This window comes from Cornus florida, unplaced genomic scaffold, assembly GCF_030987335.1.
Source record: "Cornus florida cultivar Cherokee Brave unplaced genomic scaffold, ASM3098733v1 CherokeeBrave_3.0.0_Hap2_Chr11, whole genome shotgun sequence".
Taxonomy (NCBI): Eukaryota; Viridiplantae; Streptophyta; class Magnoliopsida; order Cornales; family Cornaceae; genus Cornus; species Cornus florida.
Window position 1 is genome coordinate 114,748,065 of NW_026775581.1, and position 27,114 is coordinate 114,775,178.

The following is a 27,114-nucleotide window of genomic DNA, read 5'->3' on the forward strand; positions in this document are numbered from 1 at the left end:
TTGATACAGCCCTGTTATGTTTTTATTCTGCTGAGGGTAATTTAATTTCTAACATTTTTCCTGTGTCTGCGAGCAAAAGATGAGACTTAAAAAAAAAAAAATTCGTAGGAAGGTTCCTTTGTCTGGTGTAGTGCCAAAAGCTTGGGTTGCCAAGTATGAAGGGGACGCATTCGAGTTTGAGGACAGCCACTTTCTGCAAATAAAATACATGGTCAGGTCTATGCCTAATCAACCTCTATCCAGCACCCTACCCTTGATAACAGATACCATGCTGGATAGTAGCCTTTAAAAACTTTGGCAGAAATTTCAGTATTGAGTATAAATGGAGAATGTATAGCTAGGGTGAATACTCTTTTAACCTGAGCAATGTGTCCTGTTGCAGTTCTTGTGTATCTAGACTTCATAGGTACCATCACAAATTATCAGAAAGAAAATGTAGCATGCGCTGACCTTACCTTCCGAGCACCACATCTTATATTGGTTTTGTGTTATATGGTTGTCGGATTGACGAAAAAGATGAAACATTAATTGATCTGTGTTACTGAATCCTCACTTTGATCTGAAATTGTTAGTTATTACATTTCATAGGACTGAGCCTTTCTTGACCAAAACTCTATAAAGACGTGTAATTTGGACGTCAGATGGAAATTGAATCATTGTATTGTGTTTCCTGCAGCATTTGAATCGAGTCCATCGTGTTATTCAAATGACTTTCTTTGTTACTAAAATCATTAAATATTGACGTATATGAGAATTCATTGAGCAGCACACTATGTTATATAATAGTTTTGTTCGGTGTTCTATCTGTTTACTGTAATGCCTGTGTAAGATTCAGTCAACTTTTGTGTTCTAATCATAGTTGTCCAAACCTATTCACACTGTAAATCTGTATTTTTTTTTTTTGATAAGTAATAATAATATAAAAAAGGCGCTCAAAAGGGGAACGCGTCCCTATTACAGAAATAGAACCGGGACTAAGGCCCCAAGGAATCCAAAAAAATAATTAAATCATCAGAAGAAGAGCAAGAACTCCTCTTCACATAAGAGAATAGAGAACAAAGAATGTGATGTTTCACCATTGCCGTAGACGACTCTTTATCTTCAAACATTCTACTATTTCTCTCCTTCCAAATACACCACAAAACACAATGTGGGATAACTCTCCAGAAATCGCGTACATTCCTTCTCACGCGACAACCTCTCCATACATGAATCAAATCCTTAGTAGATCTTGGCATTACCCAACACATGCCAAACAACCCAAAAAATGTTATCAAATAGTTAATTGCAAGTTTCATTAAAAAATAGTCTAGAAATAACAGTAATTTGCATAGAAATGAAAAATATGTAAATCTTTAGACAATTCTAGCCTTCAACATTATTTGCACAAGGTGACTGCTCTCATACTTGAACCTTCATTTTTATGCTTGTCATTTGAGTTTTCACCATGGTACCATGCAATGATCCTTAACTTGAAAGTATATTGTAGAAAAAAACAGTAGTTATATAGAACCTATTTAAGTTTATCAATATGATGACAATCTTTACAAGTGTGATTGATACCTTTCTTTCCTTCTCTTAATTCCCTTTACTCAGAACAAGTAATCAAACAAATCCAGTGTCCAAACAATAAGTACAGGGCTCCAAGTGAAATAAAAGAATCCCTTTGTGAGTAGAAACACGTGGCAAAAAAATGGATCTTAGTTTTTTTTTATAAATAATAATCGATTAAAAAGCGTTGAAAAGGGGAACGCATCCCTTAAACAAAGTGGAACCGGGATCTAAGGACCCAAAGAATCCAAAAAATTAACTAAGTCATCAGAAGAGGAGCAAGAACTCCTCTTCAAGTAACAAAAGATAGAGCGAATAATATGTGAAGTTTCAGCGTTGCCAAGGACGACTCCTTCTCTTCGAACATTCTGTTATTCCTCTCCTTCCAGATGCACCACCAAATGCAATGCGGAACTGTCCTCCAATAGTCGCGAACACTGCTTCTCACACGGCATCCCCTCCATGCGTTAATTAGACCCTTAGAAGATCGAGGCATTACCCAAAACATACCGAATAAGCTAAATATAAGGTTCCAACAGTCGTACGCTATAGGGTAATGCAGGAGGATATGATCCACTGTCTCACCATCTCGTTTGCAAAGGCAGCACCAATTAACAATACTGTTGCCTCTCTTCCTTAGATTGTCAATCGTCAAGATCTTACCCCATACGGCAGTCCATACAAAGAATGCCACTCTAGGTGGGGCCTTAGAGCGCCATATGGTGTTCCACGGAAAATCAAGGCCAACGTAGTTGGAGAGGCATAGAAACATGGATCATACTTCGAAGTCTTATTGGAGAGAACGATGGATTATTTGTCTATTGAAAGTGACTCTTGGAGTTCTTCTATACTATATGGTCCAGTGAATGATGTTGAGCGTAGGGAGTTGTGGGGAGAGTTGGGTAGCATTAGAGGAAGATGGGAGGTGCCGTGGTGTATTGGGGGTGATTTCAATGCTGTTCTTCACACATATGAGAGATCTCATTCAGGTGGGTGGGATGGAGCTATGGCAGACTTTTCGGATTTTGTGGAGGATTTTAATCTTTTGGATTTACCCATGGCGGGTGGTGCATTCACATGGTCAAGCGGATGTGAAACTCCATCTTTTTCGAGGCTGGACAGATTCCTTATCTCGGTGGAGATGGAGGAGAAGTTTCCTGGTATATCGCAAACGGCCAGTGCTAGGGCAATTTTTGATCATGTTCCCATTTTGCTTGATTGTGGAGGGATTAGGAGAGGTCGCGTTCCATTTAGATTTGAGAATATGTGGCTGCGAGTAGGAGATTTCAAGGATAGGGTAATGAACTGGTGGTGCGCATATGAGGTCAGGGGTACTCCAAGCTTTCAGGTTGCTACAAAGCTGAAAAGTTTAAAAAGGGATCTGAAGGTCTGGAATAAGGAAGAGTTTGGCAAGTTGGAGTGGAGGAAAAGCCAATTGCTCTCTGAAATTTCGGATTTGGACAGAAAGGAGGGTGATGTGGGGATCTCAGGCATGGAGAAAAATAGAAGAGAGTTGTGCAAGGCTGAGTTTGAAGAGATTGTTGTTATGGAAGAAATATCGTGGAGACAAAAGTCTAGAGCCCTGTGGCTCAAGGAAGGGGAGCGGAACACAAAATTTTTTCAACGCCTAGCTAACGCTCATAGAAGAGGGAATAGTATCGGCAGGATCATTTTTAATGGAAACTGAAGAGGAAATCAGGAATGGATTTGTGACATATTTTCAGGATCAGTTCACTGAATTAGTTAATTGGAGACCGAAATTGGATGGCATTGAATTTGATAAAATTTCAGAAGAGGATAGGTTGGGGTTGGAAAGGCCTTTTGGGGAGGAGGAAGTTCTGGAAGCTTTTAAAGAGTTGTGATAGTCTCTGGGACCGGATGGCTTCACAATAGCGTTTTTCCAAAAGAATTGGGAGGTGGTGAGAGCGGACTTGATGATAGTCTTGGCTGCGTTCTTTGAGGAGGGTTGTTTTGAGAAGAGTTGGAATGCCTCTTTTATCACCCTTATTCCCAAAAAGGGTGGAGCGGTTGATGCCAAGGATTTCAGACTAGTGAGTTTGGTAGGCTATGTGTATAAAATCATTGCGAAGGTCTTGGCTTTGAGGCTAAGGAAAGTGATGGATGGGGTTATTTCGGAGTCCCAAAACGCATTTGTGGGAGGAAGGCAAATTCTTGATCCAATTCTTATTGCTAGTGAATGTATTGATGCAAGAGTCAAGAGTGGGGTACCCGGAAGTGTGCAAGTTGGATATTGAGAAAGCATATGACCATGTTAATTGGGGGTTTTGATGTATTTATTAGAAAGGATGGGGTTTGGTACCAAATGGAGAAGGTGGATTCAGTTTTGTATCTCGACAGCTCGGTTCTCTATATTAGTGAACGGGTCTCCTGCAGGCTTTTCGCAAGTTCGAGAGGATTAAGGCAGGGGGACCCTTTATCTCCTTATCTTTTTATTATAGTCATGGAAGCTTTCAGCAGAATTATGCGAAGGGCAGAATTATTGGGATTCATTAATGGTTTTTCGGTGGGGCAAACCCCAAATCAGACCGTTACTTCCACTTGTTATTTGCAGACGACACCATTGTCTTTTGTGATGCGAGGGTGGATCAGTTGAGGTACTAGAGGTGTGTTTTGGCTTGCTTCCAGGTGGTCTCCGGGTTGAAAATTAACATCACCAAGAGTGTGATTGTTCCAATAGGGGTGGTGGATAATATGTTGGAGCTGGCAGAAATCTTGGGGCGTGGTATTGAGTCTTTCCCGCTGTTGTATTTGGGGATGCCCTTGGGTTCTTCGATGAGGAGAGTGGCAGTTTGGGATCTAGTGGTGGACCGTTTCCAAAAGAGACTATTCGGGTGGAAGAAGTAGTATTTGTCGAAAGGGGGAAAACTCACGTTGCTGAAAAGTACCCTCTCTAACCTTCCTACGCACTTTATGTCCTTATTTTTGATTCGTAAACAGTGGTCAACAGACTTAATATGATTCAAGGGAAGTTTCTATGGGGGGTGTATTGATGGGGAGTTCAAATTCCATCTAGTAAAGTGGGAGACTGTATGCACGCCCATTAAAAAAGTTGGTCTGGGTATTCGTAGTTTGGAGATGTTTAATAGAGCCTTGCTATGGAAATGGATTTGGAGATTTGGGTGTGAGAGGGCCGTTCTTTGGAGACGGATTATTGCTTGTTGTTTTGGAGAAGAAGAGGGAGGTTGGAATTCTAGAAGTGGGTCTGTATCAGAAGGTGTTGGAGTGTGGAAAAGCATTAGGAGGGGTTGGGATGAGTTTTCAAAGCGGATAAGGTTTAGAGTTAGGGATGGGCGGAATGTGAGGTTTTGGAAGGATTTATGGTGTGGGGATGTGGTACTGGCTTATAGATTTCCGTATCTATTTAGGATTGTTGATAGGGGTGCACAAAAGAACCGTGGAACCGGAACCGGAACCGGAACCGTGAGAACCGAAACCGAAATTCTGGTTCTCATGGTTCCGGTTCCGGTTCCGGTTCCTAAAATGAGGAACCGTTGAGTTTCGGTTCGGTTCCGGTCTCACGTTGATTATATATATATATATATATATATATATATATATATATATATATATTTTAGGGCAAATCATTTTAGCCGCAGCCTCCCCAATCGCCTCCATCTCTATTCTCTCGACTCTGAACTTGCCCTCTTTCTCAGATCTCTCACTCTCTCAGTCTCAGTCCTCGCCTCCTCTCAATCTCTGAGATTCTCTGCCTCTCTCCTTTGGCTCTTCACTTTGAAAGAGCAGACCCTAATTAAGCTATCTAAGCAAGCAAAAGGTAGAAGACGATGCCGAGAGTTGCGCGGGTAGGAGGTTAACCTCTCTCTCATGGAGGTCCACCCAGACATCATCGGCCTTCGTCAACAAAAATCCAATTAACGGCTCTGATTTGCCATCATCCGATTCCAGCTGGTTCACCTCCCAACTCCCTTACACATTTTCTGTCTCTTCCCAATTTCTGGATCAAATCAGAGGTCAGCCCTCTCACCTTTGTTGCTCTCTCTCTCGTCTTTCAGGTCTAGGGCTCATATATTTTTGCCTACTATGCATCTGTTCATGGCTTTAGCTTTTCTTTTCTGATCCATTTGATTGTTAGCAAGATATACAGGAAAAAAACCAAACAAACGGTTCTCATGGAACCGAACCGGTTCTACGTTTCGGTTTCGGTTCGGTTCCATACTATACGGTTCCGGTTTTGTTTTTAAGGAACCGTTGTGAACGGTTCCGGCTCCAGTTCCGACTGGAACCGTTAGGAACCGAACCGTGTGCATCCCTAATTGTTGAGAATAAGAATGCAATGATTGCTGATTATTTCCATTTTATGAATGAGCGAGTATGCTGTGACTTGAGATTTCGTAGAAGATTCAATGATTGGGAGCTGGGGGAAGTTACAGAGTTATTGGGTTTAATTTATAGCCAAGAGGTGGAGGGGGTAGGAAGGGATGAGATGTTGTGGACAAGAGGTTCTATAGGGGTGTTTGGGGTGAGGTCATTTTTCCAAAGCCTTATGAATGATATTTGTAACGATTTCCCTTGGAAGGTTGTTTGGAGGACTTCAGCACCATTGAAGGTGGCTTTTTTCACATGGTCAGTGGTTCTTGAAAGCATATTGACTCTTGACAATCTTAGGAGAAGACGGCATATTACTGTTAACTTGTGTTGCATGTGCAAAAAGGAAGGTGAATCGGTTAATCATCTCCTGATGCACTGTCAAGTGGCAGCGGATGCTTGGAGCATGGGTATGAAGGTCTTTGGGATTCATTGGGTTGTTTCAAGAACAACAAAAGGTATGCTAGAGGCCTGGCGAGGGAGACCAGTCGGTAACCGTATTAGAAAAGCTTGGAGGGTAGCACCTCTTTGTATTTGGTGGGGGTTGTGGCTCGAGCGCAATAGAAGATGTTTTGAAGGCAAAGAGGCGCCGGCTTGGGCTGTTAAATCGTCTATTCTACATTCTCTATATTTTTGGGTCTTTGGGATTAATTGTTCCTCGGTGGACGGTTTGTTAGATTTTGTCAACAACTTATTGTTGTATTGACGCCTATGGTGCCTTTGTTTTTTCTTTGTTAAGGGCTGCTCTCCCTTAGAGCTTTTTTGATATATATATGCTTTACTTAAAAAAAAAAAAAAAAAAAAGAAGAAGGTTGGAGCTTAAAGGACCTTTGGAGAACTTCCTTTGGACCTTTACAAAGAAAGGCAAGACAAATCGATATGAAATTTGAATTCAGCAAGACCAGGACCTGATTGAGTCGATGGGTTTGGGAATTCATAAAATCTACCTGACTTGCATGATTCTAATCATTTGAGGTTGATTCCATCAATTAATTCATCTGAACACTTTGGTGGAGCAATAAGAACTTGTATTTAATATTATTACAATTTTGTTTGTTTGTTTGTTTTGGGGGGGGGGGGGGGGGGGGGGGGGAGTGGGTGATTGTATCAATTGTGATCCATATCACGATTCACACAATTATGCCATCTGGTTCTCTTCAATATCAAATTCCTATAGGGTATGTAGTCACATCTTAATTTTTGTGATGAAGGAAATTAGTCGAGATGCAATGAGTAGAGAAGTTGGCAGTCACTTTCCTTTTGGATGTAAGTGCATAAACTTTTGAAACAATGGGTGTTACAATAGAATAGAAGAGGATATATTTTATGGAAGAGTGTAAAACATCTTCCATTACATCAGCTGGACTATTGCTTTTAACTAAGAAGTGGAAGATATGCATTCGTAAACCTTTAAAATAAGCATGAAAAGTAAAAAATATCTGCTTAGAATTAATGTTTGGTCCTTTATTTTGTATCAGAAATGAAATGCTGTATTAGTTTGTCGTGCTCTAAAGCACCATTTCAATTAGCCAATGTCCTTGGGACATTTTGAAGTAGCTATTTTGTAGAAGTATCCAGTGGTATGGCGTGTTATTTTTTGTGGCCAAATCTGATCGATTCTCTGGTAGTGATTGCAGTGACAAGCATAGTTGGTGAGCCATAAGCTACTAAATATATTGGTTACACTTTGTTCAGTGTGGAGAGCCAGACTGGATTATGTAATATGATGTTAAAAAGCTACTTTAAACTGTACAATTTGGCTACACGAAAGATCATGAATTAGTTGGAATTGTGAAATAGGCTGGTTAATTTTTCGCAAGATGTGTGTGTGTTACTCCTGAATGAGGTGAATTGATTGGGCCGTCTTGGGCATATATATTTGTGATGAGATGAGGCCTGATAGAGGTCATATCAAAATTTGGGATATAGAAAATGAGTTTGAGCACTGCCATGATCAGATCTCACGGTCAAAGAGATTGGGTATTATAAAAGAAGCTGATGCAGTCAAATCTTGTGACTCGAGTTCAGATCGAAATATTTCACTGTGGCTTAGGGAGAAAAGTGGTATTTTTAATGAATTGAAGTCTAGTTTTAAAAATTGTCTTTCCAAAGTCTTTGGATCAACTAACGATTTTGACCATGAGCGAAAGTCTAGTGAGAATGCCAACACTAGTGCGAGAAAAATGTAGATCTCCATGTTTTACGGTCCTGAAAACTTCTACATAACCAATAAGCAGTGGTACATGGACTACACAGAATGTCTAACACCTCCATCTAGTGCCAAATTCCTTCTTTCTATCTTTCTGTATTCTTCTTGATCAATCACAACTTGCCTGATCATTTGGTTTTCAAAATCCACTTCTACTACCATGCTGTTTTAGTTATGTTTCTTTACAACGCATTCTTTAGCAATAAAAAGGAATAATTTTAATCTAACCAGAACTTCCTTATTTTGGCATTTTCAACAGAAGATTGGAGCCCTAGGGTTCATGCCTCGTCTGTGATTGAACCTTGCATCAAAACTTGAATTTTAAAGGTTTTTTCTGTTTAGGATACGAGGAACATCTATATTACAAGACTTGAACCCAATCACCCATTACCTTTTCATCCTCATATCAGTCGTACCAACAGAACTATCCTATTGATACCACACATAGTTTTAAGGGAGCTCCTAATGGTCCTCCTTTTATTTTTCTTAACCATTGATTTTCATCATTTTATGTTCTGAAGTCCCTCTTTTATTTTTTATTGATTTTCATCATTTTATGTTCTGAAGTCCCTCTTTTATTTTTTTACTGATTTTCATCATTTTATGTTCTGAAGTCCCTCTCATAATTTTTTATTTTATTTTATTTATTGCCCTACTTATTTTGTAATTTACCAGCAGTGAAGGTGATTTAGATTCTAAGCGTGCTCATAATGATATTTTATATAGGTCCTCAAAAAGGCGGATATGATCCGTAAGAATGCTGTTGAGAGTATTTTGGCAGAACGTGATATTTTAATAACAGTTCGCAATCCTTTTGTGGTGAGCAGGTCTAGCTAGGCAAATCATATTACCTTACCTTGTGCAATAATTATCTCATCTAACTTTTCTGTCAATTCGTCAGGTTCGTTTTTTTTACTCATTCACTTGTCGTGAGAATTTGTATCTTGTGATGGAGTACTTGAATGGAGGAGATCTATATTCATTGTTGAGAAATCTAGGCTGCTTAGATGAAGATGTTGCTCGTGTCTATATAGCAGAAGTTGTAAGTTGTATTTGTTCTTCGGAAGCAGTTTCACTTCTTAATTATAATAATTATTTTAACATGATATTAAATTGTGGGCAGGTGCTCGCTTTGGAATATTTACACTCACTCCGTGTGGTTCATCGTGATTTAAAGCCTGACAATTTGTTGATTGCACATGATGGTCATATTAAGGTAAAATTCCCCTTTTAGTCCCTTTCTTTTTAATTTGGATGGATGGAGTTCCACTTTCTCTCATAAACAGGTTATTTTGTTGTTATGTGGGGCATGACCTCCTAAAGTGGATTTATAACCGCTCTTAATCCTGTTTTCTATGGGATTTAGGCTGCCAAGATGCATGAATATTAAATTTTAAATTTCATTGTTACAAGTTCTATTGAGATGAGAAGAAACCACAAAGAAAACTACAAATGGTGTTGTGTCAGAATGTGGAGTGGTACAATTATCAAATTATGCATTAGAAATTGTTTTCTCTTAATTGGCTGGCTCTATCTACATCACCAGCTTCAGATTTTGATTTTCTCAGGATCATTGGAGGCACTCACCTGTGCCTTAAACACCATATTGGCAACCAATGACATTAAACTTGAGTAATCATGGTAGATGTTACGGGTGTGGTGGTCACTTGAACAAACTTATATGACATCTGTAGTCATAATATGCCTTTCTAAACAGGCTCATCTTCCTTTTATTTATTGCAGCATTGTATATAGTGTGAGTAATTTGAATAAATGTATATTTTTTGCTCAAATTTTACTTTTTTGGGGAAAAAAGGAAAATTATGAATGATGATTTCCTTATTGCATTTGAATTTTGTCAAATTGTAACTAGAAACTTGGTTCTGTTGCACTGGCTCTGCTGCTTGTTCAGGCCATCTTAACTGTCCATCCATTTCACTACTATATTCTTATCTAGGTCAGCATGGCAACAGCGTGTATTGGTAATTAGTTCCTTGATTCATTTGTTCTTTTGTTATCTTAAGTTCAGATGGTGTGCTGTTTGTGTTTTATCATATTGCATTTGGCCATACGAATACTTTCTCCCCATAACACATTTGTATTCCTTTTGTTTTGATATGCACTTTTTTTTTGGATTCAATTGATAGTTTTGGCTTCTTGGGGTGTCTTTTTCAATCGCTTTCTCATTCATACACATTTACTTGCAGTGGTTGTCAAAACAGCTCAAGGTTGTTGTCTGATATGTCATATATTTACGCACTTTTTTCTGTTAACCTCTTTTGTTTTAATTCTACCCATTCTGGACATATTTCATGCGCATATTTACTTAACTTGGCAGATCATTATATTTATGGTCTGTTCCTATTTGAGTCATGTCTTTGTAAATTCTTTCTGTGACCAGTTGACAGATTTTGGGCTCTCAAAGGTTGGACTCATTAACAGCACTGATGATTTATCTGGTCCAGCTGTTAGTGGGACATCACTGATGGGAGAAGATGAACCTCAGCTATCATTATCTGAGCATCAGAGAGAAAGACGGAAGAAACGTTCTGCTGTTGGTACACCCGACTATTTGGCACCCGAGATTCTTTTAGGAACAGGACATGGTCTGTATTGCTTTCTTCTCTTATCATTGTGCTCTATTCATGTCTTCATCAGTGTTACTAATCTTAAGTTTAAAATAAAGTTTTGAAAACCTTGAAAGGAAATCTTTTCTTGAAGCATAAGAAAGACTCATCCAAAATTTTGATTATGGATGCAAATGTTAGTTGTTCAATGCTGCTGTTGATGTTATTGCATGTTCTCAAGTTCATGAAACTAATATGTTGTTAAAAGCCATGATGGCTCTCAGTTACAGCAGTCTTATATTTTACTCGATGAGATTATGCCTTCATCTTACTTTATAGTGGGAGAACTTACCATTTTGACTGTTATTAGCCTTCAATCTAAAATAAAGTTTTAAAAGACTTGAAGAGAAATCTGTTTCTTGAAGCATAAGAAAGATTAATCTAAAATATTGATTACAGATACAAATATTTGTTGTTCATTATTGCTGTTGCTGATGTGTTGTGGGTTCAAGTTCATGGAACTAATTTGTTTTTAATTGAAAACCACGAGGGCTCTCAGTTACACTAGTCTCTTGTATTTAACTTTGATTAGATTGTGCTGTCATCTATAAATAGTGTGAATACTTACCATGTAGTGTTGTACACTTTCTTCAGGCACAACTGCGGATTGGTGGTCTGTTGGTGTTATTCTTTTTGAACTAATTGTTGGCATTCCACCTTTCAATGCCGAGCATCCTCAGGTAATTAATCTATTTATGAATTCGTACATGGTTTCATTTTTTCTCCTCTCACTGTGCTTAAATTATTTGCTATGAACCCTCACTCAGGGGAAATTATTATAATTTGTCCTCCTATTTAAATTACTTCGACGAGCTTCCAATTGATGTTTTAGGGCTCAGTATTTTTCAAGCAAGATGTTAGAAGGTTGTTTTTTACTAAGAAGTACAAACAGGGGCGATATACGTTACATATGCTTTGACACGACAAATTCTAAAAGAGCTGGATGCAGATACTGTGATCACACATCGTGATTGGCTTATATATACATTAATATCTCATAAAAGAAAATATAAATGTGATTAATGGTGAACTATCTTATAATTACATAATGTGGAAATGATGTTCCACAAAGATCATCTACAATGCATAATTATATTGTATATACTGCTTATGTTGTTTTACAGTGTCTCTTTTGTACAAGTCAGTCGAAAAGAGTGTTACACCAAATCCATTGTAGAAGAAATAGGCACGTTCAGTTGTGATCTTTGCTTGTAGGTCATGGCTCTCTTTTAGTTGTGATCTAGGAAGCATGGATACGGACACGGGACACGAGTACGACACAATGAGGATATGGTGGTACGCCAAATCTAAAAAAAAATAGGACACAGATATGGCACGATATGCCAAAAATATCAATATAATATATTGTTACATATTAAAAAATAGTTTTTGCTTATTTGGTCCACATTATCATGAATGAAATCTCTTGGAGTTTAGAGTTTGATGCTTGTTGATTTTATTTTCCAAAATTTTATGTTATTCTTCTAATTAACCCGTAATATATTTTAAAATTGCATTGGAATCACATTATTACAAAATTACCTCGTCGTGTCCGTGTTGTACTCCTAACATGTCCATGTCGTGTTCAATCAGAACAAATAATTTCAAATTCCATGACACTTTTAGCCATGTCCAAATTGGCCAAGTCAAATTATGGAATTTATTTATATTCATGGAGATATCCAAGAACTATTGCACTTTTGTATGTGAGTGTTCAAGTGGTGTTAGTGTCTCTATTGGGCACAAACATGGCTTGTTTGTAGGATCCTCCTTTTTTTTTTGAAAGGTAGGATCCTCCTTATTGTCGAGTATTCTAGAATCCTCCTTATTTCTATTACAATGCCTCTTGATACTAAAAATATATTTTGGGATTGTCAGTGCACTTTTGTTGAGAATGTTTATCGTTAGTTTGATTTAGCTAACTTTTGATTTCTGTAATCTTATTTATTTATTTTTTTTCTGTTTCTTTTTTTTTTTTTTTTTTTTTTTGGTTTTTGCTTTTAGACAATATTTGATAATATTCTCAACCGAAATATACCGTGGCCCGGTGTGTCCGAAGAAATGAGCCCTGAAGCACAAGATCTGATAGATCGGTAAGAGAAGCATAGTGATTTTTTATTTTGGTTAGGTGTATGTTTTAGAAAGATTTTTGGTTGTGCTGCGGTTCATATAATTGATAATTGAACTATACTGGTCCATATAGTTTCTTTTATGTTTCAAGGACAACTTAGTTCTTTCAGTTGATATTAATTGTCATTTCCAATCTCACGTTTTCTAATCATCAATACTCTCTGTTAATTTATGTAAATCTGCTCTGAAAAACCCATCATCCTGACTGAAAAGAATTTATGTGTCTATAATTAAGTGCATTAACATTTTAGCCTGTAAGCTTTGATATAGCAGTTGTCTTTGTAGCTTTTGGAGATCTCCACTGGCATTGCTTTTTGTTCCTAATGTTTTATAATTTGATCCAGTATATATATATATATTTTCTGGAATACCTTATTATGTACCTTTTGAGTTAAGGAAGCGTGGGACTTGTGAAAACCAATGGGGCACTGAAATTGAATTTTTTTTTTTTTCTCTTGATAAGTTTCAAGTATGTTACGGAAGTTACTGCATGTCATGACTCGAACCGGATAACTTAATTCAAATTTAGTAGGTTTATTCATTACAATTCCTCATGTGAGTGATTTATATCTGAGCAGGAGAAATCTTATGACAGTCTTCAATTTTTTGTGATAGAAATTGGGCATTTGGTGATATGATAAAATTTCATTCTCCTATTTATTTAGTTTTCTCTATTTTCCTTTTGTGGGCAACATTTGGACCTAAGACCTATCTGAATCAGCACCATACCTTTACTGCTTTACCACCGAGCTAAGGTCTAGGCATCTTCATTCTGGTTTGTATCTATGCATATTCTAGTTGGCTAACGGTATGTTGTTATTTTTTCACCTCCCGAGATGTCTTATGTTGCCAAATTGAGCATTTTATTACTCGGGTCAGTCGAGTTCCTGGAAAATTAGAGATGCCTTTGTTTTAAAACTTAAGTGCACAGAAGATACTATTGTCGGGTGTTTTAAAAAAAATACTAGTGGATCTAATGAATTGTTCCAATTACTGTAATTTACAACAATCAGTTTTGACCCAAAAATGACTTCAAGTACCTATCAATTTATTCTCACGAAAATGCACTACTAAAAAAGAAAATCCTTATTTTGGACGGTGCATAGGTCGTGGCGGGACATTTTTTGGCTTTGTATTAGCACTTTGACATTTCCATTGATATGTTTATAAAATTACGGGTGACACAGCTTAATTGTTCAGTTGTTCTGGACATCGTGTTTAATGGTGAGTGCTAGGAAGGGCAAATTGCTAAATCGTCAAATTTTGTCCTTCTGTAAATAGGGGTTCTTTTGTTACTTACAATCATTACAAAAAGGTGTGCAATGTAATGTGAAAACACTGAGGGAGCTCCTGGAATTAGCCCCAACTTCATGGGAATTCGGTGTATTTCCTCCTTAAACGAGGAGATTAAAGTGAGATCTGTAAACTGCAGCATGAACTTGAGTCTCCATTCTGGAACTTCGACGTCTTACTAGCACTCTTTGCTACATTAAGATTTTATATATTAGAACACCAGAAGATATAAACAACACACTAGAATTTATGTCAAAAATTTCTGTGAAAAAGTTATCAGGTGGTATAGATGAATATGTGTCAACTAAGAATAAAGCATGCATTGCAAAATTGTCAACAGTGGTCTCCCTAGTCCCTACAATATGTTTCGGTAACACTGATGGTATATTCACATTCCAGGTTATTGACAGAAGATCCTAATCAGAGACTTGGAGCTAGAGGAGCATCAGAGGTGATCGTGGTTTTTTATCCATAGCAAATCTCTCTCTCCTTGTTTCTCTGTTTAATTTTTTATTAGCGGATTTAATTCGAAACGAAACTTATTGTCCAGGTGAAGCAGCATCCGTTTTTTAGAGATATTAACTGGGATACACTTGCGAGGCAGAAGGTGCAACTGTCTCTTATACTAATCATAATCATTGAAATACAAAAATGCCATTTCATGACTTATTAGTGGTGTTTTGTCAATTTTCCCAGGCTGCATTTGTTCCTGCCTCAGAAAGTGCCCTTGACACCAGTTACTTTACAAGTCGCTACTCATGGAATACTTCCGATGAGCACTTCTATGCACCCAGTGAATTTGAGGATTCCAGTGACAGTGGTAGCATAAGTGGTAGCAGTAGTTGCCTAAGCAACCGTCATGATGAAGTGGTAACTTTATTTGAAAACAATTCAGACATAAAATGATGAGAATAACATTTTGGACATTTATTTATAATTTGTCTTGACTTCATTTCGCATGTCAATGATGAACAGGGAGATGAATGTGGAGGTCTTACTGAGTTCGAGTCTGGTTCTTCTGTCAACTACTCCTTTAGTAATTTCTCATTTAAGGTACTTCTGTACCTAATCGGCTGCATATCAAGTATAGCTTTATGTCCTAGTTGACTGTTGAAGGTTCTCTTCTCATTCTTCTTCAGCATGGGCAATAGGATTTCTCTTTCCCCTTTGTCAGTGTTGTTGTTGCCTATTTCAGAACTAGAAAATTTAGGAACTTGCCTGTTTTGATAAACTCAGCAGCATTATCGGATTAATCGATGTTGTTGCTGTCATTGTTGTTACAAGTCCTTTTTATAGTTCTTGTCGTGTCATTTAATATTTAACAGAAAATTTGCAGTTCTATAGCTATTCTTAGTGAGTTGGTCTATAATATATCAATTAAGTAGCAACAAAGTAAAGATAGGAAACACTGTCTGGTATAACTTGCCCCCCTATGGTAGGTTATAAAAATTTGTATTATATGTCTATTTTAAGTGGAATGTGTTCTTTTCGTTTATATTTTTAGTTCAGAAATTTTCTTCTCAATTTTTTAATTCATGTGGCTTTCTAACTGACACTTTTATGCTTGTCAGAATCTCTCCCAACTTGCATCAATCAATTATGATTTGCTTACTAAAGGTTGGAAGGACGATCCGCCTGCCAACCCATAATGCATAGCCACCAAGCTTGCCGTCAAAATGCAGGATTGGATTCCGAAATCATTTGGTGTTGTTTGTACACCCTGTAAATGTAGGTTACTGTTTATTTCTTAGATTATTAATGCATCATTTTGCCAGAAAGTAAAATTTTGCTTCGGTCGTTGCTCTTGCAGAGATAGAAGCAGCTTGAGAACAAAACTGGCCGGGGATGTGCTCTTTTCTCATACAGGCAACAGCTCCACACTATATGGGGTTCCAAATTTTATGATTGTGTTGTTTATTTTGGTTTGAGGACCTTAACGTATCTTAATTTACATGCCGTAGTGTGGGTTTGCAGTCTTTGGCCTTTAGTTGTACACTGAGTTCTCCTTGGTCCTCATAAATGAGAACACATCCCTTCAGATTTCCAGGTTCTCAGCACTTGTTGATTGCATTGCATGCCTTGTCCAAAGTGTATTTGTGAAACGCCCCATCAACTGTTGGTAGATAAGTACCCCGATTTCAGAAATGAGAGGACAGTGGTAATCGCATCAGTTTGGGAATCAAAGCATTCTGAAAATAACTATGGCTCAAATCCCATCCCTACGAAAAAGCTTGAGAGAACCTGTCTGAAAAATGGCATCCCGTGCCTTGTACGGAGGGAGAATGGGTGTGTTTGGCAAAGCTGACCAGAGGAGTTATTTATCGTTGAAAATTTTGGTTTTTAGAGTTTAGGATCTAAATAATAGGATCTAAACAAGCATTGTAAATGATTCAGGAAAATATGCCTGTCTCTCTCTCCTAAACCCGTTCAGCAATTCTGGGAATCCTCTTAAGTTGGCATAACTTAATTCGTGCATAGAAATGGACCCCTGAATTTATCTTTGATCATTTTACCAAGTTAAACTTTACCAAATTGCCTCCAAATGATGAAGTTCACCCTAAATTTGGCATTTTGCTTCTGCCTGGAAGCGCACTGAAATGTTTGCCCAAATCAATTATGTGTCTGTATCTATATATATTCTGTAAATGTGTATATATAATTTTAAATTTTGGGTTAATTTTAGTGACAATCCCTTAGGTTCACACAAATATTTTTCGAAAAATACTATCACTTATACTACAAACGTTTGTTCCGTTTTTCACTCACAGTCAAATGTAAAGATTTGACATCATATGAAATGACTTAAATATCCTTTTGACTTTTTTAAAAAGCTCTTTAACTTAAAGAATTAAATTAAAAGACTAAATTATCCCTAAATATCTTGCAAATTTACAATTATATAATTTTTAAATATGTATGTACAGAGTATATGAATATATATATGGGAAAAGCTATAGTACAGAAATATCCTCACTAAAATCTGCCACCTCATAAAAAACATGGGCATTTTCGCAACCTAAACATCTCTTAACTTCTCACGCGCATCTCTCTCTTTCCTTCACATGGTCTGCCAACCCTAAAGAAACTAGCTATCGCCATGCGCAGACAACACCGTCGGTGAAGGCCATGAAAACTACGGCTAAAGGAGATGTTGAATCTGAATCTCTCAATCAATCTTGGAACAATTAAGGACTTCAAAGGCGTGCTGAAGCAGAGAATTACAAACCAATACTTCGTTTGACCAAACACATAAAAATATATATATAAATATTTTGTTCAATACTGCACTTCAAAAGAATTGTCTAAAAAATCTTGATCACAGAAATTGCCCTAATTCTGTGTTAAAAATGGGATTTGGTAATTAATGTTTGGACAATGTCAATCACAGCCTTTGAGAGCCAAAAAAAAAAAAAAAAACTCCTACTAGATGCTCAGGAATTTATTTATTTATAATTCGAGTAAGTTTAGAACACATCATCGATCCAATGTTTTGGCAAGACCGGAAGTTCTTATTTATAATTCGCGTTACAGGTAACATGTTACATGTTGAACCCCTCAACCCAAACTCGACACGGTTAAGTAAACGAGTTAATCGTGTCGACCATTTTATGACCCAAACTCGTTTATACCAAACCCAAATCCTTTTAACTCGTGTCGTGTTATAATTTGTCACCCCTAATGTACATATTGGTATATTTTATAGAGAGTAGCTATATATTTTAGAAAGAGAAATTAATGAGGGTAACTTTGTCTTTTAAAATTAATGATATATTGTCTTAAAATGTATTTTAAAAATGAGGGTAATATTATTTTTTCGCATGTTTTTAACGGTGTTATTGACGAAAAAGTAAAATTGGAACCAAGTGATAATAATTTTCCAAAGATGTTTGAGTGTGATATTTGGTCAAACTTAAATAATGTCAGTGAAATTAACTTTTATATTTTATATACGTTTTTAACTCAAATTTTATTTTTAATGGAAGATGCTAGAGAGCCAAATAAACATAACAACACGTAGGCGAGATGCTAGTCGGTAGTGCGTGTATTGTTCGGGGCCTTGGTTCATGTTCGAAACTCACTAGCATCATTTTTCCTCCTCCTTTAACATTGCTATGTCAAAATAATAATATTAAATAAAAAAAACGTAAAAACACTATGTTAAGAGATGGATGATGAATGAGACATCCTTGGGGACATGATAGTGTACTACTTTCTTTTTATTTGGAAGAGAAGGGAAGAATGTTTACTTTTACTAATGCCGAGTTTATCAACTTTTTAATAATTATAAAGAATAGTATTGTAATTTAAAATTTTCATAACAATCTTGCTCTCTTTCTTCCTATCTTCTGAGGATGATGCATCATCTTTTCTCTTCCTTTCTTGTCTCTTCTCTACCAAACAATGAAGTTTGTTTCTTTATATTTCTCTTTTTTAATATATCAAAAAAACCTAACTAGAAAAAAATAAAATAAATTTATTTCTCTTTTCTAAATTTTTAGAAATATGTTTATTTATAGAAATACATCACTAATATATAATTTGAAGTATAATGGAACGTGTATGGTCTGAAATTTTACTAGTTAAAACAAATTGTCATTTTCGGACAGTATTTAGCTTACTTAATAGTGAGTAAGAAATTCATGTTTACCCCTGATGTGACGCAAAAGTAATGTGATAAGTGTCCCTACAATAAAAATTAAAAAAATTGAATGCTTACCTAGTCAATTCAAAAAGATGCAAATCAAATCCTAATTTAATTCTTTCCCTTTCTTTCTTTCCCTCAAACTACTCTCGAAACCCTAATATGCTAATAGCTGAAGTTTTGAGTTTTATTTTTCGTGGTTTAATGTGTAGTCCTTATATATACTTATCAATTCTTTTTATCTAAAGTACACTCAATAAAGGACAAAAAAAAAATGCAGTAGAAAGGGCAAAAAAAAAAAAAAAAAAGGTACACTCAATTAAATAAAATCTGGTTCACTTGATTTGATAAATGATTTATTGATTGCAGTATAGATTGTTATTACTTATTTATTTTCTTCTTTTTCTTTTAGTGGAAAACAATATTTATGTCTCATTACATTCTTTCTATAACTATAACTATAGAAATTATTCTTTCTATTCATCATTCAGAGTTTTGTTTGTATCTTATAATATTATTTTATTGAAGAATTTTAGGTGAAAATGATTTTTTGATGACAAGATCAGATCCCCTTCTCATTCAATCCCTCGTGACAAAAAGAGAAAACCAAAGTAGCCTGAGAGAAAGTTAGATTTGGATCATATTAGGTTTAATCCGGATAAGCTCTCAAATCTTTTAATTTTTATTATTTTATATTATAGGGACACATGCTTCTCTAATTTTGCGCCACATGGCTCACATCGGGTAAGTATGAATTTCCTATTCACCGATTAGTTCGCAAGTGTTGTCCTTTTTTAGAGATAAGTATTGTTGATGCCTTGCAAAATAAGTTTTTTTTTTTTTTTTTTTTTTTTCAAGGCCTCGTGAAATAAGAGTTTGGATGAGAAGGATATTGTATTTTTAAAGTTAGCAATTGTGGGATTTTACTTTTCAGGCTACTCAAATACAGGGACGTGTGCTCAAGGACTAGTGGAACATTTATTACATTGATCTCCCGAGTTTTAGTAAAATTTTGTAAAATTTTTTATAGGGTGAATTGCAAAAAACTCCCTTTAACTTTCACCCGTTTGTAAAAAACCCCCTTATAAATATCTTTAGCAACTAATCCCCCTCAACTATCATGAGGGGGTCATTTTAATTAACCTCTATTAGAGTGATTGTGTGAGAAAAATTTTCGGACAAAATTACCCTTAACATGAAACATTTGTTTGAGTGATTGTGTGATAAAATTTTCAGACGAAATTACCCTTAAAATCAAAACAATACATTAGTATTACTAAAGTATCCACCACTCACTTTTTTATTATTTTTTTTTAACGGCATAAAACACTAAAACGAGACCTCTGATTTTGAAACAAGGTCTTTGATTTTTTCTTTCGAAAAGTTCTTGCAATTGGAATATATATAGTAATATGGTAGTTATTTATCAATTGTCAACTTAAATTGATTTTGGTAAAAAAAAAAAAAAAACTTGTACCATGATTTTTTTATAAACTAAGATAAAGAAATAGATATATACGAGAAATCCAAAAATATCAGTTTCTTGATTTTTTATAAAATTTAAAAGTAGAAATTTATCAAACTGTGGCAAAATTATCTCATAATTAAGAGGAAGTGGATTTTTTCATTTATATATGTGTGTGTGTGTGTGTGTGTGTGTGTGTGTGTAGCATATCAAAATTTAATTAAAAAGTATTGGGATTAAGATTTATGATGTTGAAATAAATCAAATTTTGTCATAATAAACGCTTTTTCTATAGAATAAATAAATAATTAAAGATAGTCCAAACAAATATTTTTGTTATTTAAGTGAAATATCTATTGACTATAAAAAAACAAAAAATAAAAAAACAAGTGTGAAATATGTTTTGGGGGAGGGGGGTTTTGTTTTGATATTATGGTGGATGCCACTGGATATTTTTTGGGTATGCTATATCCATAATTTTTTAAAATCTTATAAATTTCTGCTCTTAAATTTTATAAAAATAATGGTACAAGTTATTTTTTATTTTACCAAAATTAATTTAAGTTGACATTTGAAAAATAACTACCATATTACTATATATATTCCAAATGCAAGAAAATCTGGAAAGAAAAAATCAAAAGCCTCATTTCATAATAAGAGGCCTTGTTTTAGTGTTTTATGCAGTTAAAAAAATAAAAATAAAGTGAGTGGTGAGTATTTTAGTAATACTAATGATTTGTTTCAATTTTAAGGGTAATTTCGTCCGAAAATTTTATCACACAATCACTCTAACAGAGGTTAGTTAAAATGATTCCCTCATGATAGTTGAGGGGGGTTAATTGCTAAAAATATTTATAAAGGAGTTTTTTTGCAAACAGGTGAAAGTCGAGAGGGATTTTTTGCAATTCGCCCCACTCCAATTAACCATATTTTATTTTATTTTTTATTTTTCACACCAATTAACCAAATTTTATAAAATAACAATTTTGTCTTTTCCTTGGATGAAAATAAAATAAGTTAAATTACATCGACTTTCCTTGAGGTTTAAACAAATTATACGGTTCCAGTTTAATATATATTTGTAAAATAATATATTATTATAAAAATAAGGGTATTATTGACTTTTTACACTTAAAGTCACTAGCCAATCAAGAGAAAGTCAAATAACAAACGTCTAACAATTTATTAGGAAAGGTTAATATAATTTACCTTCTTATTTTTTTTGTGAAGAAAAGCATATATTTTGCCCTATCTATTTATCAGACTGAACCTTTGTCCTTTTGCTGCAGTGAAATTGCCTCGACCAAGGCTTTCAGACATGAGGTCCATCCTCGACAGAAAAAAAAAATGTTAATTTTTTGTATTATATGATCAAACTCTTGCATTCATCTTGAAATAGCTGCTCCACAACAGTTTAAAAAGTAGAAAAATAATAGAACAGAGCATAAGCCAAGAAACAACAAACCCGGTTTGGAAATTGGAAGTTTCAAACTTTGTATGTTTTTTTGGGCTCTCATTTTCTTGTTCCTCTCCTTTTAAATTTTAGTTCACGAAGAACAAACACTGTTTTCAAATTCATCAAGCTTTGGATGCCAACAAAACTTTAGCCATTGCCCAAGGACCACCACCACAAGTATCAGACAGTTTTCTCACTTTACATATAACTGACCCACCATTCATATATATGCACCATTTTTTTTGGACCACCATTGCCCTTTCATCATCATAACATGTTACACTTTTTCAGCCATCATCTATAAAAAAATCCTTATAAGTATCTTGCATTATCTCTATTTCTGAAAATTTTAAAATTTTCAGGCCCATCTTGTGTTTTGTTGCTGCAATGATTGTATCATAATTTTTTTTTTTTTTTTTAAACGTGGATAACAACTTAGCAACTTATTTTTTAGGAGTGATGATATAGAGACGACTACTTTTGTGTGAGTAAGGATTGACACCATTATCACATTACGAATATTAATCACATCATGACGATGTCAGCTCCCATTTACATAATCAATCCGACACATCCAACTTTTGAATTCTAAATCATTAATTATATGAGTTCTCGGTCATATAAATCAATCCGGACACATCTGAATCATTATCCATTTTCTAATGAGAAAAATATTTCAAGTATATCAGCTGCATTGGCTCTAAATAATAAATGATGTCAGTTCCCACTCAACTAAATCAATCCGACACATCCGAATTATTATTCATTTTCTAATTAGAAAAATATTTCCAGCATATCAGCTGCATTCTTAAACAATCACTCAAAAGTAGTGTTTGGTAACAAATTTTTGGCATTGCTTGCCATAATATATCCCAAAAGTAATAGTGTTTGGTAACAAATATTTGGCATTGCTTGCCCTAATAATTATAATATGTTATAGCAAACATAAATTTAAAAATCTTGCTGAACATTTTAACAGCAGACATACCCAAACAGTCCTTCACTTTTAAAAGTCCTACCACCACACAATCACACCCTTTAATGCCTATAACTTCCAAGTAAAAGGAGTGAATTGTTTGAGTTGGGGGCATGAATAAAGAGGATAAAGATAGCCCAACTTTAACAAGGTAGGTTGCATATCCAGATCTAACCTTGTGCAACAAATTAAGAGAAGGATGGTGGTATGATTCACATGAAGAAACATTACAACCAAAAAACTACCCACCTTCCAAGCAACTAAAACAATATCAATTTAAAAAAAAAAAAACCAAAAGTTGGTTCAAAAGCAAAAGCAAAAGCAAAAGTAAAAGCTAAAGTAATAATTACAGCAACCAAGATCCACCCAACAAGAACAAATGGAACAGATATTGACCCCCACCCAAAGTATCAGAGAGAGAAAGGAAAGGTTACTACAATGGGGAATGAGAAAATAGAACATTAAGGGTTCTTAATGGAAGAAAAATAAAGGCCAAGATTAACAAACAACAATTAACAACTGACTTTAGCAGGCTAAAGATGGGCATCATAAAATGATTATGATGATGATGCTTCTTCCTCAGTCGAATGCTGGAGCCCCTGATTGCCGAAAAGATCTGTCATCATCCTCATTGACGACAACATCCGGCTGTGGTTCTTGATCATCTCGCAAGCTAGAATGACAGAGCTCCTCAATCCGTCTCGTGACCTCATACATTGAAGGGCGCTTGTCAGGGTATTGGGCAGCACAATCTATCGCGAGCTGTAAGAGCTGAACCATCTCCTCCTCAACATTCTGGTACCTGAGGAGCTCGAGATCAAAAACCTCAGACGTCCACTCCTCGCGAACTATGGATTGTACCCATCTAGGGAGGTCGACACCTTCCTCGTTCATAAGGGCATGGGTGGGGGCCTTCCCAGTAAGCAGCTCTAAGAGCAGTACGCCGAAGCTATAGACATCAGCCTTTTGGGAAACTTTGCGAGGGTCAGTTACCTCTGGTGCACGATAACCGGCAACTCTGTTGGGTGTAGAAGATGGTCCAACAAGATGGGCTAGGCCGAAATCAGAGACTCGGGCTTCGTAGGATTTCGTCAAGAGGATATTGGATGATTTTATGTTTCCATGGGAGATATTGGGGCCATGAGAGTGAAGGTATTCGATGCCACGAGCAGCTCCTAGTGCAATGGCTGATCTGATTTCCCAATTCAGTGGAGTCCTACCAGCACCTCTGTTTCCTGTAGTGGAATATAACAGAGAAAATGACAGTAAATAGAAAACCAAACAATGAAGCCAAAAAGCAAAGTTCTCTTTCTTGTTCTTTTTTTCTTCTTTCCTCAATTGGCGTAATTGGGCTTTGTGTGCAACATGGTTGCCATGAGTAGGAAGGGACCATTTTCAACTTCATTTGTATAGTAACTCAAAGAATAGATATCATTAAATATGAATGAAACTGCAAACACAAGCCAGAACATTTACCCACAGTTATAACATGAAAACAAACTAATAAAATTAAAATTACAGGAAACTGTACCTCTTCCTAGTATATGTAAGACTAAATAACAGTATTTAGAGACCATGTCAATGCAAATAAGGTAGCTATACACTTGCAAATAAAAAGACCAATCTCATGAAAAAAAAAAAAAGAAAGAAAAGAAAATGATATTGTAAATGAAGTTCTAATCATTAAATTTTATCCTTATTGCTAATCAAGAAATTAACTATAGTGAAGCAACCATAGCAAAAAGAACTAAGAGCGGATATCCTAATGAATAAAAAAAATCAGGCAAACAGTCTCAAAGCCTTCATGTAGATGCAAAACAATGCAGAGACAACACAATAGACCATACAATCAATTCAAAGGAAGAGATAAGATCATTAGCAAAACCCATACTATGTGTCTTGCTTCAGAGAACTAATACACAAATGATAGAAAACACAAATTAAATCAGTAACAACAATTAGGAAGAAAATGCCAAACCAATCATCATACACAAGAGATGATATTTTGTAAACATTAAAGCCAGACCATCATCACATCAAAATGATTTAATTGCAAATGTAAAAAGCAAAACATTATAGCATAGAGGAGGAAAGGGTTACCATGCAAAAGTGCAGATAAGCTTCCCATGGGCATGTAATCATAGACAAGAAGCTTTTCCTCCCTGCTGAAATAGTAAGCTCTAAGAGGGACCAAATTTTTATGATCCATTGCTCCCACAGACTCAATCTTTTCCCTGAATTCTCTCTCAGAAATGATCACATCCTTCAATCTCTTCACAGCCACCACAATTCCAACCTCCAAAACCGCCTTATATGCGGTACCAAACGTCCCCTTCCCCAAAACCTCTGCTGAAGCTCTCAACAGTTCCTCCAAATCAAACAGTTTAGCTGCATTCCCAAAAAATATCAGCTTCTTAGCCCCACCACCATTGCTGCTCATCTCCCCCTTCCCATTCGCCGTCATTGCCGCCGCTGCTGCTGCAGCAACCGAAAAACCATTACCGAAACTGCCATTATCTGCTTCCACCATCGGCTTTTCCCCGCCAATCTCCATTTCCGAGTGCTTAATTGCTGCAATGTCCACCGACCTCGTCTTCTGACTGCTCCTTTTCCGGCACAGAAACAACAAAATTACAATTAGTAAGAGAAAACCCAAAACAGATCCGATCGCAATGCCCGCAATGGCACCACCAGACAACCCATTGCTCTTCTTCTTCCCGTTCCCAGTGTTGGTTTCAGTTCCATTCCCAACAGCAAGCGGTATAGACCCATTTCCGCGACAAGAATCCAATGGGCGACCGCAGAGCAAATTCCCAGCAAATGCCGTCGCCGGCATCGACTGAAGACTCTCCGGCACCGACCCTTTCAATCGGTTGAAAGACACGTTGAACTGTTCGAGATTTGGAAGTTTAAACTCGGGAATCGACCCGGAAAACTGGTTGTTTTCCAGATAAAGTGTTCCCAAGCGGGTCAGATTGTTGAACCCAGTTGAGATCTCGCCGGAGAAGTTATTTCCGGCGAGATTCAAGCGGACGAGGTCGTGGAGACCGAATATAACGTCCGGCAAGTCGCCGGAGAAATGGTTTCCCTGCAAGTAGAGGTTTCGGAGTTCCGTGCAGGAGGTGAGATCGGAGGGGAGGGTGCCGGAGAGGGAGTTGAAGCGAAGGCTGAGAGTGCGGAGGTGGGTCATATTTCCGACGGTGCCGACAGGGACCTGGCCGGAGAGAGAGACACCGGGGAGGCGGAGGGCGGTGACACGGTTGTTCTCACACTGAACACCAGCCCACTGGCATGGGCTCTGTTGGGTTGTTTTCCATAAAAGGGTGCGGCCGCCCACGGCGGCGCGGAGGGCCAAGAGGGCGGCCCTGTCGGACGCCAGATCTGAATTTCCGGTGGGTAGAGAGAGAAAAAACTTAAACAACAAGAGGAGCATTGTTAGCTGAGACTCAAACCCCATTCTCATTTCTCACCAACTGGAATTTTCCTTTTTTTGGGGTATCTGTTTTGATGGTTCTAAGAAGAGACTTTTAAGGGTTCACAGTGTCTGCATTGCTTGGCTGCACTCATTATCTCTCTCTTTCTCCACTGCTTCTCTGTTCTTGATTTTAGAGAGAGAAAGTGTGTGTGTGTGTGTGTGAGAGAGAGAGAGAGAGAGACAGATCCAGGCTGTGTTGTGAATATTAAAACCAATACCAAAACTAAAATAAACCCTACTGCTACTACTGTTCACTGTGTAGTCAACTGAATGCTACTTTCTTTTTCTTTTTCTTTTTTCTTCACTTCTCATTTACACTTTCTTAGATTTTCACACTGTTATTATTAGTGTCACTATTATTTAATGGTATGCCATGCTTCTCTCTCACTTCACTTTATTTATGTTTTTTTTTTTTCAGAAAAAAAAAAAATTACTTTATTTATACTTTCTATTATCTCACTTCTCTGTGTAAAATTACTTTGATTGTGTCTTGACTCAAAAAAAAAAAAAATTACTTTATTTATGCTTTCTATTGTCTCACTTCTCTGTGTAAAATTACTTTGACTGTGTGTTGACTCAGCCTTTCCTTTTTAGTGCCATGTATAGCAAAATTAAGACATTGTCACAACAAAATTTTCACTCTTTTTTAATGTTAATATTTTAGTTTGCTCCCATCATTTTAAAAAAGAATGGAGTGAAATTTAAAATTTTCAGCATGGCCTCTTTTAATGATGCAAGCTCATTTTATGAATTTTGTGAACCACACAAAGGTCCACAGATTATTGATTAGGAAAAGGATTAAAAAAAAAAAAGAAATTTATGAAGTTAAAGCCAATTTAACCTACTGGTTCACTAGATAAGGGATCTATTGTGATGAATCATAAATTTAAACATCTTAGGTTTAATTTTTTTTTATAAAAAAATTAAATTTAAATAATATGAG

General features: G+C 36.3%; 2 protein-coding genes across 5 annotated transcripts in view; one reads left to right on the forward strand and one right to left on the reverse strand.

The window, feature by feature from the left end:
• The window catches only part of LOC132282880 (probable serine/threonine protein kinase IREH1), a 38,888-nt gene extending 22,215 nt beyond the window's left edge, over window positions 1-16,673 (forward strand). The window contains exons 7-18 of one of the 4 annotated variants that reach the window (XM_059784691.1): window positions 8,834-8,926; window positions 9,009-9,149; window positions 9,231-9,323; window positions 10,509-10,713; window positions 11,329-11,414; window positions 12,739-12,827; window positions 14,557-14,608; window positions 14,708-14,764; window positions 14,854-15,027; window positions 15,133-15,210; window positions 15,729-15,885; window positions 15,968-16,673. In XM_059784691.1, coding sequence (XP_059640674.1) covers window positions 8,834-8,926; window positions 9,009-9,149; window positions 9,231-9,323; window positions 10,509-10,713; window positions 11,329-11,414; window positions 12,739-12,827; window positions 14,557-14,608; window positions 14,708-14,764; window positions 14,854-15,027; window positions 15,133-15,210; window positions 15,729-15,806 — 1,146 coding nt within the window. In that variant the 3' untranslated portion in view covers window positions 15,807-15,885; window positions 15,968-16,673. Of the gene's footprint in view, window positions 1-8,833; window positions 8,927-9,008; window positions 9,150-9,230; window positions 9,324-10,508; window positions 10,714-11,328; window positions 11,415-12,738; window positions 12,828-14,556; window positions 14,609-14,707; window positions 14,765-14,853; window positions 15,028-15,132; window positions 15,211-15,728; window positions 15,886-15,967 lie in introns of those variants that run through there. The other 3 variants (XM_059784692.1, XM_059784693.1, XM_059784694.1) reach the window with 3 other exon arrangements.
• A 6,211-nt stretch (window positions 16,674-22,884) lies between these two features.
• Window positions 22,885-26,390, reverse strand: LOC132286074 (probable inactive receptor kinase RLK902). The gene is made up of 2 exons (XM_059788328.1): window positions 24,797-26,390; window positions 22,885-23,931 (listed from the first exon to the last, which is right to left on the reverse strand). The coding sequence occupies exons 1-2, from the start codon at window positions 26,157-26,159 to the stop codon at window positions 23,276-23,278; spliced, it is 2,019 nt and encodes a 672-aa protein (XP_059644311.1). The 5' UTR covers window positions 26,160-26,390; the 3' UTR covers window positions 22,885-23,275.
• Window positions 26,391-27,114: the final 724 nt, after the last annotated feature.

Excerpts from the sequence above, each read along its gene's own strand:
- LOC132286074 (XM_059788328.1), bottom strand. The coding sequence starts at position 26,159 with ATGAGAATGGGGTTTGAGTCTCAGCTAACAATGCTCCTCTTGTTGTTT. Across the intron at positions 23,932-24,796 it reads CTTATCTGCACTTTTGCATG|GAAACAGAGGTGCTGGTAGG; the intron begins GTAACCCTTTCC and ends ATTCCACTACAG.